The 14,362-nt window shown below is 42.6% G+C and overlaps 2 protein-coding genes across 4 annotated transcripts; one reads left to right on the plus strand and one right to left on the minus strand.

The window, feature by feature from the left end:
• Nucleotides 1–1,759: 1,759 nt before the first annotated feature.
• LOC108141450 (facilitated trehalose transporter Tret1-2 homolog) lies at nucleotides 1,760–3,365 on the minus strand. Its single transcript, XM_017264853.2, has one exon. It carries the CDS (start codon nucleotides 3,236–3,238, stop codon nucleotides 1,904–1,906), a length of 1,335 nt encoding a protein of 444 aa, XP_017120342.1. The 5' UTR covers nucleotides 3,239–3,365; the 3' UTR covers nucleotides 1,760–1,903.
• Nucleotides 3,366–3,872: 507 nt separating this feature from the next.
• LOC108141449 (uncharacterized protein DDB_G0286299) lies at nucleotides 3,873–13,704 on the plus strand. Of its 3 annotated transcripts, none has more exons than XM_017264848.1 (7): nucleotides 3,873–4,059; nucleotides 6,931–7,198; nucleotides 8,208–8,453; nucleotides 10,028–11,039; nucleotides 11,285–11,713; nucleotides 11,780–12,062; nucleotides 12,375–13,704. In XM_017264848.1, exons 2-7 carry the CDS (start codon nucleotides 6,979–6,981, stop codon nucleotides 12,567–12,569), a joined length of 2,385 nt encoding a protein of 794 aa, XP_017120337.1. In that variant the 5' UTR covers nucleotides 3,873–4,059; nucleotides 6,931–6,978; the 3' UTR covers nucleotides 12,570–13,704. The 3 variants fall into 3 exon arrangements, with proteins under 3 accessions (XP_017120337.1, XP_017120341.1, XP_017120338.1); XM_017264849.2 differs by lacking the exon at nucleotides 3,873–4,059 and adding an exon at nucleotides 6,585–6,605; XM_017264852.1 differs by lacking the exon at nucleotides 8,208–8,453.
• Nucleotides 13,705–14,362: the final 658 nt, after the last annotated feature.

Consider the following 14,362-nt stretch of genomic DNA (forward strand, 5'->3'; position numbering starts at 1 on the left):
AGACCCATTGAAAGGAGATTAAGAGATGTAGCGTCCTAATTGCAATTACAGCTTACTGTGTATTACAAATTGTACAAATAATTTTGTCAAAGGTAAGTGGACTGCAATGCAGCTAGTTTCTAATATCCGGACCGGGAGCAGTCAAGCATCAGCATGGTGTCCTGACCTGGGCAGGAACATCTGGAGCATCGCCATGGAAACCGCAGGAAAGCACCGAGTTCCGGATTTCCCCATCCTATTTGGGCATCTGGACAGCAGCCACCTCGTTTCCCTGAATTCGGACAGTTGGACATCACATGAAGGGGAATAGATGGACGGGATTGACGTCAAAATAATTGCTGGTGGGCTGCAGATGCGATTGAGGATTCACTGGGATCAAAAGTACAGTCATCAGTACAGTCATACATATGTAGGCAAATCATACATGCACATTAGATTGTATGTACATTGAAAGCTCTACTGTTGTAAGCTTGATTTTTCATAAAAACCAATTTGTTGTGATTTATATTCAATTTGACAGCAGCTTGGGCAAATTACCATTCGAGTAAACATAAATATGAGTATGGATTTTTTTTGTTGAAAAGTATTGATTTATTTTCTGGGATTTGTTTGAACAATGCTTAAGCCACAGGTCGTATGAGTTATTTTTTGATGACTTTTAGATTTTTATGTAAGGAATAATATAAGTATATAATATTTTTAAAGAAATTTGTTTTGTTTTAAAGATTTGAAAACACTTAAACATTAATAGCGAGGAAAAGAAGGGGATGTCGTTTACCTAAAGAAAATCCAAACCTATTTCTCAGACTCCGGAATAGGACAATTTATAAAGCATTTAAAACTATATAGGGAAATGCAATAGAAATCTGATGTTTTTCATTTAAACGCACCACAAAGGCACATATGTACACAACGCCAATAGTTGAAAAGACCATCGGCGGAAATAATTGAGCGGGCGGAGTAACAGGTGGCCCATGCAGACCCAGCCATCCTGATGATGGGAGAGCAACAGTTCGTTCCCGGAATAATTATGTGCTTTCGGCCTGGAGCTGCAGCTCCGCTTTCGGCCAGCCACCACATCACATCACATGTTCCTGGCCATGCGCAGTGGTTGGGAAATCGAACCAAAGTCCCGAATCCGCTGGGAAAACAGTGAGGCGGGACAGTGAGGCGGGAAGCTTTTGCCCATTTACCTGGCCTTTTGCTGTTTACCCACTATTTGCATCCGCCATCAAGGTGCATTTATTTTGGGTGCAATGCCAGCTCATTTGCAGTTCGTGTTTGGTTTCGGTGAAGTGCGGTTTGACTTTCCTTGCCCCGAGTCGTATGGTATTTAATTCTGCTAGGATTAAGCTGCCACGGAATGGTAAGTCAGCAGCCATATGTAAATGTACTTACCCAAACAGTCAGGGCCAACAGGTGGCACTTGCACTGAACTTGTGGTGTGGCTTTTTGATAACAAAGTTCACTACGGACTGCAGTACTTTTAGAGTCGCTTAAAATAATGCAACTTTCAAAAGTTTTTGAAAAATTATGAATTTTTGGTATTCAGCACGATGGAAAAATAAATGCCGGTGTGGAAAAAAAGCTTAAATTCTGTGCTAAAGCGGAACAAAAATGAACATTGTAAAAAGATTATTAATTTCCTCACAAAATTTGAAATCAGAAATTTGTTTGTATCGTCATGACATTTTTACCTCTTCATGAGGTGTTTTTGTTTGATTAGTCTTGAGCCGGAACTTATTTATAATGATTTATATTTGTGAGCTGACAAACGTGACTTATATTTGACAGCAAATTTTTTACTGAAAATACCTTGTTCTACAGAGATTCCAGATATTTCGCATTTTGAAATGTGTTCTGCTTTTAGGAATTTTTGGAATTTTAGATCAGATTTCTATGACTACTCCTTCTTTTCACCCAGCTTGGCCTGGATTTCGTTGATGGTCCTGCCCTTTGTTTCGGGAATCAGGAAGAGTACAAACAAAAAGGCGGTCACAGCGAAGCCAAAGAATATTCCAAAACAGGCGGTTGCTCCGATTTGCTCGTTGAGTACCGGAAACAGCAAAGTAACGACAAATGCGGCAAGCCAATTTGTGGTTCCGGCAATCGATGCAGCAATGGCCTTAACGTCCTCCGCGAAAAGCTCAGCCATCATGACCCAGGGAACTGGGCCAAAACCAACGGAGAAGCCGATGATGAAGATGCAAATGGCCATTAGGGCCAGCCAACCGACATTCGAGTCCATAAGCAGGCCAAAGTAGAGGGCCATGATCAGGCTGCTGGTGCCCATCATGAAAGCCGATATCAGCAGCAGTATTTTGCGACCCAGTCGTTCGATCAGGAAGATCGAGATCACGGTGGAGGCGGCCATTACGATGCCCACAACAATCGTGGCGAAACGGGGCTCCAGCGAGGATCCCGCCGACATGAAGATGAATGTTGTGTAGAAGACGATCGCGTTGATGCCCGTGAACTGCTGGAAGATCATGAGCGTGATGGAGAGGAAGAGGCCCTTGAGCGTGACCTTGCGGCAGAGCGTTTTCCCGACGCTAGTCTGCTCCTTCTGGCCCTCGGCTGCCATGTCCTTGAGCTCACCACCCACATCCGCATCCTTGCCGCGCAGAAACTTCAGCGCCTTCTCCGCCCGCTCGGTCTTGCCCTTCTGAGCCAAGTACACTGGCGATTCCGGCATCCACATGAACAGCAGGAAGTAGATAATGGGCCAAATGGCGCAGGCTATGCCCAAGCAAAGAGTGTTCACAAAGGCTCCAACCACGAAGGAGTACAGGATGCCGTGGACGATCAGCAGCTGGAAGAAGCAGCCCATGACGCCGCGATACTTGACCTCGGCCACTTCGGTGGTGTACACGGGACTGGCCACGCAGAAGGCGCCTCCGCAGAAGCCCACAATGAAGCGTCCGACCAACAGCATTCCGATGTGGACCGCCAGGATGATCAGCGCCCAGCCGATCACAAAGGGCGGCAGCAGGCACAGCATCGTCACCTTGCGTCCGATCTTGCCGATGAGCACGCCCACCGGGATGCAGGAGCACGCCGCGCCCAGCGTCATTAGGGAGCCCACCAGGCCCCACTCCGTCGTGCTGGGAACGAAATCGAAGGCCTGGCCACTCTTGATTTCATCCTCCACCGGCCCCGACCACCCGATCACGGTGCCCAGGCAAAGGGCTCCCATAGCAGCGACAATGCCCACTAAAAACTGTTTGGCAGCCGACATTTTCCGAGTTCAAAAAAATAAAAAACAACAAAATAAAATTAGCACAAATTTTAAAATACAATGAAAGACGCAGGAATTTCAGTTTCGTCTACAGGAAAGTAGCTACACACTTTCATTTTGAGTGTATTCTCGGAACCTAGTTTACCAAATCCATTTGAACATTTTGAAATATCAACAGCCAAAACGCAAAACTATAGACTGTATTAAAGTATAAATATTAATATATATATATATTATACTATTATATGTATATATATCATAAGTTTTATTTTGATTTGTATTAATTTAATACTCATTTTGTTGACAAATCATTCTTTTGACAATGACAATAATTTTTTTGGTTTTAGTTAATTACCTTAAAACAAAAAAGCAAACAAATAAGTACTGTATTTTGCACGGTGTAAGTCTTGGCCATCTGCACCCTCTCCCCATCTCTTTCTGAGCGAAGCTTGGCTGCAGCGGAAAGCTTCGAGTGGTTCTCTCTCTCTGCCCCTTTTTTCACCTCCCGATTTGCAACTCCCACACACGACGACTAGGCTCTCTCTCTCTCGGCGAGCTTCGGGTCCTGTCGGCCCTCGTGGGTCCCGTATAAAACATGGAAGCTCCGGAGACTGGCCGACACTCTTGGTTCCGCCTTGGCTGAGCACAGAGCTGGGCACAGGTACAGTGGCTACTGGCTGGCAGCGACGAGCGTTTCCCATCTGGCGTTGGCGTAGGCGTGACGCCATGTTGTGAAAAGTGTCTGGCAAATAGTGAAAAATTCCCACGGAAAACTGCACTCGAACGTCGCGAAAACAAACAAAAAAGTCAAACCAATCCAAGTGAGTTGAGAAAAGTGCAAACTTTTTGGCCAGTGTTTGTGTGCGGTGGTAAAATTACGCAAATGCTGTACAGGATTTTCCATTTCCATTGATTTCGCGGGTGGGCGTGTGTATATATATATATACATATATAGAGGTAAATTTGTGTGTGGGAGGAAAAGAATGAAGCAAAATAATTGCGTACAATTTATTTGCAACTCTCCGCATTCACTAATTGGACAACGGAGCTGATGAATTGTTTGCTGGCCTGTTGACAAAATACCTCGGGCACTTTCCTGAATAACTGATACATACACATGCTCGCGAAAAGTTGGCTAACAAGTTGGCAACTTCCCCGAGGACAGGACACAGGACATCTCCTTCGTTGGCTTTAAATATTTTAAGCCAAAAAGCTTTTCCCGGCCCCCTAATTAGCCGCTTCCTCTGCTGACAGCATGCATTCACTTAGTCGCCGGCAAAAAGCCCGATTCAATTTGGCCCAATTCTACCGAAAAGGATCTTTTTTCTGGCGCAAAAGGACCCATGGATATATATATAGAGTATATTTGTATGTATAGAGTAGTAGTATCCATGGTTGCTGCGACAAATTCAATTAGGGCGCTAATTTAAATGCCCTGCTGGGTCGCATTTGTTGGGTCTGGAAATCTGATTGGCAAGAAAGAGCGTTTGTTCCATTGAAACTCAATATATTATTAGCTCTGACTTTATCGTTTGATGTAGTAAACCAAAGGCGACGGCGGTATCAATCAATATTAATCATACGCCCCGTGCGACATTCAAGATGTGAGCCAACTTAGGTTTTCATTTCCTTAATCAAAGGAATGTGCACTGCTAGGCTTAAACTGTAAAAGGCCATGTATTTATAATAATCATATGTCCTGCTCGCATTAATCAATATTAGTCATACGCCCCGTGCGCCTATAGATTTAAGTTTTCATGAATTGAAGGCATCTGCTTTAGAGAAAGTAGTTTACATTAATCATAAGTCCTGCTCTCCACTCAAGCCATAAATCATATTAATCGTCGCCAACAATAACTTTGTTAGTTAGAATTTCTAATTGGAAGAAGACTTGATTTAAATGATTATTCATTAAACCTCGCAGAATGAGAACAGACTTTCAGTTTTGATAATTTGGCATTCCTTATGCTTATATGATAAAATATATGTTAATAAGATATTTTGGTTAAATATTAGTTTGTTCTGACTATACAAGTACAATTTTTAAAAGGTTTAATCTAAGGGATAATAATTATGAACTTCTTTGAAGTATCGTAATATTTAGTTTTTCTTTTACAATTTGTGTTTTCCATAAGCTAGACGATGGCTTAAGTTATCGGTACCGCATCACCCCAAGCAACAGGCAAGTCCCTAGCGAAACTATTGCAATTGAGGGAAAATGAAATCTCCTTTATGCAGCTGCGTTTAATCTGGATTAGAGCCGGGGAACAGACACAAAAACATCAACAGCTAGGGGACTCCTTGTCTTAGACAAAAGCCAGCCAAGCAGCAATAATACAATGAAAGGGGCAGAAACGAGCCAACAGCTGCAGGCGAGACGCAAATAGGGTTCTTCACCAGAGCAGGAGTGGCCATAGCCATAGCCATAGCCATAGAGAAGCGCAGGAAAAGCCAAAGAACGTCGAATGAAAAGCGACGGCTGCCTTGACATTTAATGGGGGGAAAATGAAAAGAAAACGTGGCCACAGGTACGCGATAAGTGGAAAGTGGTAGTGGAAGAGCGAGTGGAAGAGGGAGTGGAAGAGGGAGTGGGAGTGGCTATGTGATTACCATATATATTTTCCTTCCAAGGCATATATTCTGCTATAAGGAATGCGTAGCATACTTATGTGCGTCACCATAAAACCGAGAAGAAGTGGATAAAACGGAGAATTAGAGACGGGATGGGCATTTCAATGGCAGTTGGCATCCGAGCAGCAATTCAACTTTCCCATAATTGTAAGCTTGCCTTTTGTCAGCGGCCAAGAATGCTGAAAGAAAGTCCGGGAGAAAATACAAGTGCTGCGATGAAGTTTACCCCAACCCCCTTTCATTTGCCAAGGATGCTGGGTATTTGCTGGCACATTGGAATTTTATTGATTTATATATGGGCCAGGATCCTTTGTATATGCATGAGACTGAGGGATTTGCTTCATTAGTTAGTCTGCCGTGATGGGCAGATTATTCAAATACCTTTTGCAGCCCGGAATTCGGGGAACAGCTGCTCGTTTGCATAATTAAGCGGCCAAATATGGAATTTCACACGCCATCAAGTGGCCGCGAAAAGATGACACCTGATACACAACCACAAGTACCAACCAACACCCCACCCACACTCTGGCACACATACATACGTACATGCCAGGAAAGGTACTCACTTTAAAGTGCAAATGTAATTAAAACTTTGTTACGCACCTGTCGGAAACGTGTCGGGCATTAAAACCAGTTTAAATACCTTTTTTTTCAAGCGTTTTAACTGGTTTTTCTCTAACCCTGTTTTTAAGCCATCCTGTGAAAAAACGTTCTATTCAAGGCTGTTTTATGTAAGGTAATAATGGTTTTTGTATTGACCAAATACTTTTGTCATGTTCATGATTTTGCTCGCAAAAAAAGTAAGAAAAATAGCTATTTTACTGTTTTTTATATCGATCAAATAATACAATCATTTTAATAACAAATGTCGCCAAAAAAAGTTAAATAAAAAAGCTTATTCTACGGTTTTTATAACAACGTTTTTTATATGTATTAAGTTCATTCAGAACAAAGTTTTTGTATATTAAGTATATCAAAATGTTCTTTAATAAATATTCTGTAATTTAAACAAAAAAAGTCATGTGTTTATAAATTAATCATTATATTTCCATTTATTGCAGATTTAGAACCGCATTTTATTGAGTGGGAGGCAGTTGCTAGCGAGTCCAATGGCCAACCGATTTGTAGGCCCCGGAGGTGCCACCTCGCTGGTCCCCTTGACGGCGATGGTGGCGCTGCTGCTGGCGGTGATGCAGTGCATCCAGGCGAGTCCACAGCGCACCGCCGCCTTTTCGCTGCAGGCGGCCGTGGATGAGCTGCATCGGCGGGAGGCGGCCAAGTACCCGCTGAATGCTCCGCCACCACCCTCTTTGAATGACTGGGACGAAGGTGAGTAGTGGGGAAAGTGGAGTGGGGGGGCGAGTAAAAATCTTGTCGGGAAATTGGTTTCCCTTAGGGAACCGTGGAGACCTTCACCTTTGCGCACACGTTAACTGGCATAAGTTAATCAAGCAATTCCCCCAAGAAATTTCAACTTTGATTAACCTTCAAGTTAACGCAAGGCGGCACCTTTTAGCCTCTCTTATTTATTTTGTAGAAGGTATATCAATATTTAGACCGTTCCTGTATATTTGCTAGGCTATTATCTTGCTTTGGTTAAAGAAAATTAGAAAAAACATAATTAATAAATGATTGTTAAAGACTGGTATTATTATCCTTATTTTTTTCATTCTACGTCTTTATTATTTGTGTTTATTCAAAAACTTTTGTCGGTTGAACTTAACAATGCCAGAGCCTTTAAATAAATCTTTTAAAATAGATCTTTAAATTCAAGTTGCGATTTTAGTTTGAAGCTTAACTTTTTACTCGGGCATGACCAGCAAGTTTTAGTGTGCCTTAAGCATAAAATACATTGCGTAGTTAAATTATTTAGTGTTAAATCAAGTAAAAACCCCAGAACAACTTTAAATCAAGAAAAATACAAGTTATGAGACTCATAAGATGTACAAGAAATGTATGTTTGGGGCGGAGCAATCTTGTTTAACCATGCAGCCTTATCCATATGCCAACTTAATGATATGCTCAAATGTTATCATTATTCGATTTATGTGACTGGGGTTTGGATTGGGCTGTCATCTGCATGTATCGAGACATCGAGATTATATAAACGCAAGTCGTGGTCGAAATCTGAACGTGATATCAATCACAGGAAGGATGGAGGTTGGAGGAGTAGGAGACCCGCATGTGGAGTGCACGTGCCTTGGATTGCCGAAACCCCAAGCACAGATTTTCCGGACTTTCCCCCACACACAGTCCCAGTCACTGTCACATGTACCGTTGTTTCTTTTCTCTTTTGGGCACACCACCTCAACACCTCACCCCCCTGAAAACCGCACAGATGGCGATTTGTTTGGCAAGAGTAGGAATCGGAATCGCCATCGAGTTAATAAGGCACTTGGCAAGTACTTAGAACGCGACGAGGACAACTACGGTCCGGATCACAACCTGGGATTGGGCTTGGGTCTGGGATTGGGACTGGGACTGGGATTCGAGGACGGCGGAGACTTGGGCGCGAATATTCTGCCGCTGGCCGATGAGAAGAGAAAGCGCTTCTCCTCTTTTCGGGAACGTGACGAGCAGTTCGGTAAGTAAAGAATATGAGCACACAAAAGCACGCACTAGGAAATGGATACTCACTATGGAGGTCCTTTAAATAGCACTGCATCCCGTCATATATTTAAATATATAAATATAAAAAGTTAGCCCTGCTGATGTTAAATAAGTACCTTACCACGCACTATTTTATTAGATTCTCGCCAAAGTTTGTTGACTAGTTTAGTTTATAATCCCACAATGCACATATAACCTGCGTTAATCAATATAATCTAATAAAACAATTAACAATTACCAAGGAAATAAATCGCCATTTCTGTAAATACAACCAATGTACGTATTAGATCCTAACAGAAATTTTGAAATTGTAATTTATCACACTGAGTTTAAATTATTTTTGATGTCATAAGTATTATATTTTGAGAACATTTATTTTGAAAGAATTTCGCAAATTCATTTCGAAAATCAATTGCAAACTATTACTAAAAAAATAAAAATATTAAAAAACATATACACTTGTATATTTTTATTTAGTTGCTCTCCACACAAATGTTGATTATGCATTTTAAGCATAACAATACTCATATTTTTATGTTAAGTGTAAGTCCAAAGCTTTTATGAGATGAACCCCGAATTTTAAAAACAATCCTTTTAGGAAAAGCTTGATTTAGGACCACACTAATGGATAAGTTTTAGCACCTCACTCAAGCGGTTCCTTTTGAATGCGAATCACCGAAAATAATTTATGGGTCTAATCCTTAAGTGCTATAACGCTGACCCAAACTGTAGATATCTATGTGTGACTGCGAGCATGTGTCCACTTGAGGCGCCAATGGTGGAAGTGGGAGTGGAAGTGGAAGTGGGAGTATGGAGTGGATAAGGCCAACAATGGCCTGGCTAAAACCACTTAGCTCCGATTAACTTGTGAGTGGTGAGTGGGAGGATGGGTTCTTGCTCCACAGTCCCGATGATGAATGCAATCAACTGGAAGCGGCTCAGGACCGACAGATCCTGCCTGTCCGTCTTCCTGTCATTTGATTTAATGGCCAGCCCAACAACTTGATGCATGCCCCTCACACAACACGCATGGCCAAGATTTATCGACAGTCTTCTTTGTTGGTTTTCCCAAGGTCAAAGCTAAGTCATTGCTCATTGATTGGGCAAACTAATCACAGAAAATCGGCAGATTTTTAAAATTTAAACTTACGTTATAGGCTATACTAACAACCTTTAAAGCAAGATTATATGATTTTGTATTTTTTTATTTCTTTTGCAACGATGTGTTTAGTTTAGAATCAATAAATATTTTGAAAGCCAACCAACCATTGCATAGAAACATATTTCTTCTCTACTATCGATATTACATAGTAATTTATCTTATGTCTTACCTATATTTTAAATAGATAAATAAATTTAAAAGTACTTCAATCCTTTTAAATTTGTATTGTGTAAATTAACAAATTCTCTATACTAATATTTTGCTCAGCACAAGTTATAAGAACCGTTTAAGCCATAACTTTATATTATCAATTCCAATAAATAAATATAAATTCTGTAAAATACAGAGCCGGGCCCAGATATAACCTTTCCCCGAATCTCTTCCAGATGGACCCCTACCCTCGGCTTTCCGTGAGCGTGAGAGCCAGCCATTGAATGCTGAGCCCGCACACAATGAGCTGACGGAGCAGTTCCTACACGAGATCGAGGAAGCCCGGGATCGGGATGCAGTGCGTCAGTGGTGGCGCCACCTGGACCAGGCCAAAGGCCAACAGGAGCCGGAGCAGCAGGATGCCGAATTGTTCGAGCAGAAGAAGCGGATGCGAGTGCCGCCGTATTACCTGCTGATGCAGAAGAAGCGCTCCTATCCGGTTCTCCCGTGGCTGCCGTACAACGGTGACAAGAGGAAGCGCTTCCCGGTGGCCAAGAGGAGCACCAGCAACTCGCACCCGGATTCCCCGCTGGGCCGAACCGATGAGCGAGTGGCCCAGGAGCTGAGCGAGCTGTTTGGCAAGCCGGGCGACAGCAAGTCACATGCCGAGGAGAAACGCAAGCGATCGGCGGACGATCAGCCCAAGGCCACCTCCACCTCCCATCAGACTGAATCCCCGCCAGCGACGGCCACCGCATTGGGCGATATGCGCCTGGAGATCAACTTCCAGCGGGTGAATGTCACAACCAAGGACACCTCCACATCTCCACCCCCGGAAACTGGCGAAATGGTGCAGCATGGCGGTCATGCCGGACATCATGGTGGTCATGTGGTGCCGGGCATGTCACCCGAGTATCGCCACCGCAAGCGCAGCGAGCATGCGCATGGCGAGAACGCCGAGGATCCGGAGGCGGACGAGCACGACGAGGAGGGTGAGGAGAGCTCCGACGAGGATGACCACGACGAGTTCGACGAGGAGGATGGCGAGGGTGACCTGGAGCCGGAGGAGGCGGAGGAGCGACGGCGCAAGAAGAAGCGGGCTGCTGCCAGTCTGTCCGGCACAAATGGTGGCTCCAAACATCTCCATGCCCCCACTGTGGGTCACCTAATGCTCCGGGCCAAGAAGTCCATCGATTGGTCGCAGTACTTTGGATTAGATCGCAAGAAGAAGTCCGCCCAAAAGAATGAGTTAGTTAAAAATTTATGTAAATGTGCGCATACAGAGGGTGTTATAACTTAATTTCCGAACCTATAAAGTACATATTTTATTGATCAGCATTACTTGGAGAGTCTGTCCGTCTGTCAGTTTGTACGTAAAATCCATTGATCTAATAAAATCAGCGGAAAATCGACATAGCTCATTGTTTTTTACATATACGTTTGCTTCCTTTCTGATTTTCAAATTTAATACAATTGCTCTCGTATCCTTACAGGGACCACAAGAAGCGCAGCGAAACGGACAGCAGCACCAATAATGATGACGACAACGACGATGAGAGTTCCGAGGCGGAGAAAAGGAAGCTTGATTTCGATGTCGAGAAACTGGAGAGCATGGACAAGAAGCTGCAGTCCATCGAGGACTTCATTATCGACGAGACCATCAAGTACACGGGTGCCCACGAGGGGCTGAGCAGCAAAGAGGACATTCGCAGGATTAAGGAGCATGTCCTCTCCCGTTTGGCCACCGCCTACAGTCTAGAGAAGATGCGCCGTGCCCTGGACAGGCTAAGAAAGTCGGTGGAAAACGAGAACCACCTCATGCGCAATGCCATCGAACCGGATTCGGAGGAGAACGCATTGGACTCCAATTACTGGCAGGCCAAGAAGTCGGTGAAGAAGGAGCAGCCCGAAGAACTGGCAGAGTAAGAGCTAACAATTTAATTTTAAATGATTCTGTGCGAAATCACTTACTTTCCAAATCCTCAAAGGGATGCAAAGCCCCCCAAAGACATGGAAAAGAAGAAGCGCAGTGGCTACTTGCGCTATCCCGAGCAGCCAAACACCATGGACGAGGCCCTCAGCCTGGGCAGCACTCCCTACGAAACCCTCAACGATGCCTACCTGGGCAACAAGAACTACATAGTGGGCTCCAACCAGTGCCCCATCATCGAATCCATGGCGGAGCGCTGTCGCGGAGTGGATCTGATCTCCGGCGACATTAACCAGGAGCTCCTGCCACTCTGCGGCGTCCACCAGATATGCTATCTATGTGTAAGTGGTCGTTCCAAAAGGGTTTCCAATATATCTGATTTTCTTTTTTTTTTACTTTATTTTGAACTTTTTCCTAAAAATTTGGGAATTTTGTTTTCTGGATGTGGCACTCAAAATCTAAAAGACTGATAAAAGACTAATTTTTTAAAGTTAACCAGTCAAATTTTTTAGCTCAACCAGTAGTTAAACTTTGACTTGGTTCAACACCTTTTAAAGAGCAGCCTTAGATCTTCTGCTAAATTGTTTCAGAACTGGTTACCATGAGATATTTATTATAGTTTATACTCATTTAAATTTCATTTTAATTTACAGGGTGCCTCGCAGGTGGCCTGCGACTATCAGTATTTGGCGGAGGCGGACGGCGTTTGCGGTGACAGCAACGAGTGCCAGTCGGCGGCCCGCTCCATCCTTATGATCCTGCGGGGATCCCCGGGCAGGCAGCTGGGTCCTCGGGAGTGCTTGAAGAACCCCTGCTTGTACAGGGCGATGCGGGAGATCGGGCTTTAAGCGGACAGTTCCAGACTGCCGCCCAGCGTTTTCCTAACGTCTTTTTGTGTGCGTTTAAAAAGAAAAACCAAAATCGAAAATCGAAAATAACAAACAAATCGGTAATGCAACCCAGAGAGAGAAGATCAAAATACGAGCCCAAAAAATAATAACAAAAAACATTAAACAAAAATACAAACCATGCTGAACTAGCGAAAATCAAACGATTGATTCAAAACTAAATAGTCGCTTATAAAGACATAATATTTTGATGGATTTTCCTGTCCGCCCTGAGAGGCGGCAGCAGCCAACTAGAGTTTACCAGATACCTAAAGAGATACATATATATATATATATTGTATATATATATATACAATTTCGACTCAGTCCATCGCAGTAGGCGCCCGACCGAGACCCGATTTATTTCGTTTTAAATGTTCAGTGTGAAATGGGATTTTTAGAAACACATTTGCAAGTTTTATGGGTGTTTAAGTGTACAAACGTGATCATAACCGAAACATACATATGCGTAACCAAGACATACAAGTAGTTAATCCACAACCAGCTTTCTAAGTAATTTAATTCGCTTGACATTGTATGGAAAGCAGAGCTCACATTGGCAGCTAGTCCTTCAGAGTCATCGCCAGAGTGCTTCTATTCGGTTCGACTCGCATGTGCGTAGAGTGCGTACTTAGATACCATAATTATATCGATTTTAGCCCACACCGAGGAACTATCTCTGCGAGTCTCACATCCAGAAATAACAAACTATCAGAGACTTCTCTCTCCACGCATTACTCGTCTACAGATGAACATATACATAAATGTGTTTCAACGTGCTTACAATAAATGGACATAACTAAGACAAATATTTAAAGCTCTAACAAATCTATAGATGTGATTATTATTATTATACAAGGAGTTTAATAAATGTATAAATCTTTTAGGGCAGCATATACCAATACCATACAACAGCAAGACGTTTGGTTGCAAAATCAAAATATTATTAATGTATTTACATAAACGAATATATATATTTGAACTTGATGTATATGCTACAGTTTGAAAAACAAAACAAAAAGCCGTATTTGAAAATATTTATTGCTATACAGTTATCATAAATGTCGAATATAAATATATCGGGGATATCCCTCAATTCGGATGTTTGTAAATTGGGTTGGCGAAGTATTGATCATCAGGTTTTCTTTGCGTTTCCTTGTGCTCGGTTCGTGGTTCCAGCAGGAAGACAACATTAAGGAATTCGGTATCAAAAACGTATTTATTGTCCTAAAACACGGACTAAAATTTCGAGCAAATGTAAATTCCTTTACTGCAAGCTTCTTAGAAAAACTCAAGAACATTGACGAACTATCGAAAATCTTTTTCTTTACCTTAATTTACTTAAAATGTTATATCTTATTAAATGTTGCACTAACGTTCTTGGCGGTTTACTTTTGAATTCAAATTGCAGTGCTGTAAATTGCTTAATTGGTTTGGGTCATGGGTGTTCGATTGTAAAAACCAATTCTACCCATGTTCTACAAACGTGATCAAATATGGTTTATGTCCAAGCTTTGTTGATTCTGATACATTTTCCCCCAGAAAAAACCCGACTAACATTAAAGGAAATATGTTAACTTTTTAACAGATAAATAATTCAACGGATTTTTAGTCAATTTCAGTCTTTACGTGGAAGAAATAAGCGTCAACTAACGAAATCATCATTCTTTTGCCATGCCATGAGCTGAAAATTTGTTGTTCTGATTTTGAATAGCCCGGGTCTTTAACCGTCAACTTTTGTGAAGTGGCGCATG

The sequence above is a fragment of the Drosophila elegans genome, unplaced genomic scaffold, assembly GCF_018152505.1.
Source record: "Drosophila elegans isolate 14027-0461.03 unplaced genomic scaffold, ASM1815250v1 contig_183, whole genome shotgun sequence".
Taxonomy (NCBI): Eukaryota; Metazoa; Arthropoda; class Insecta; order Diptera; family Drosophilidae; genus Drosophila; species Drosophila elegans.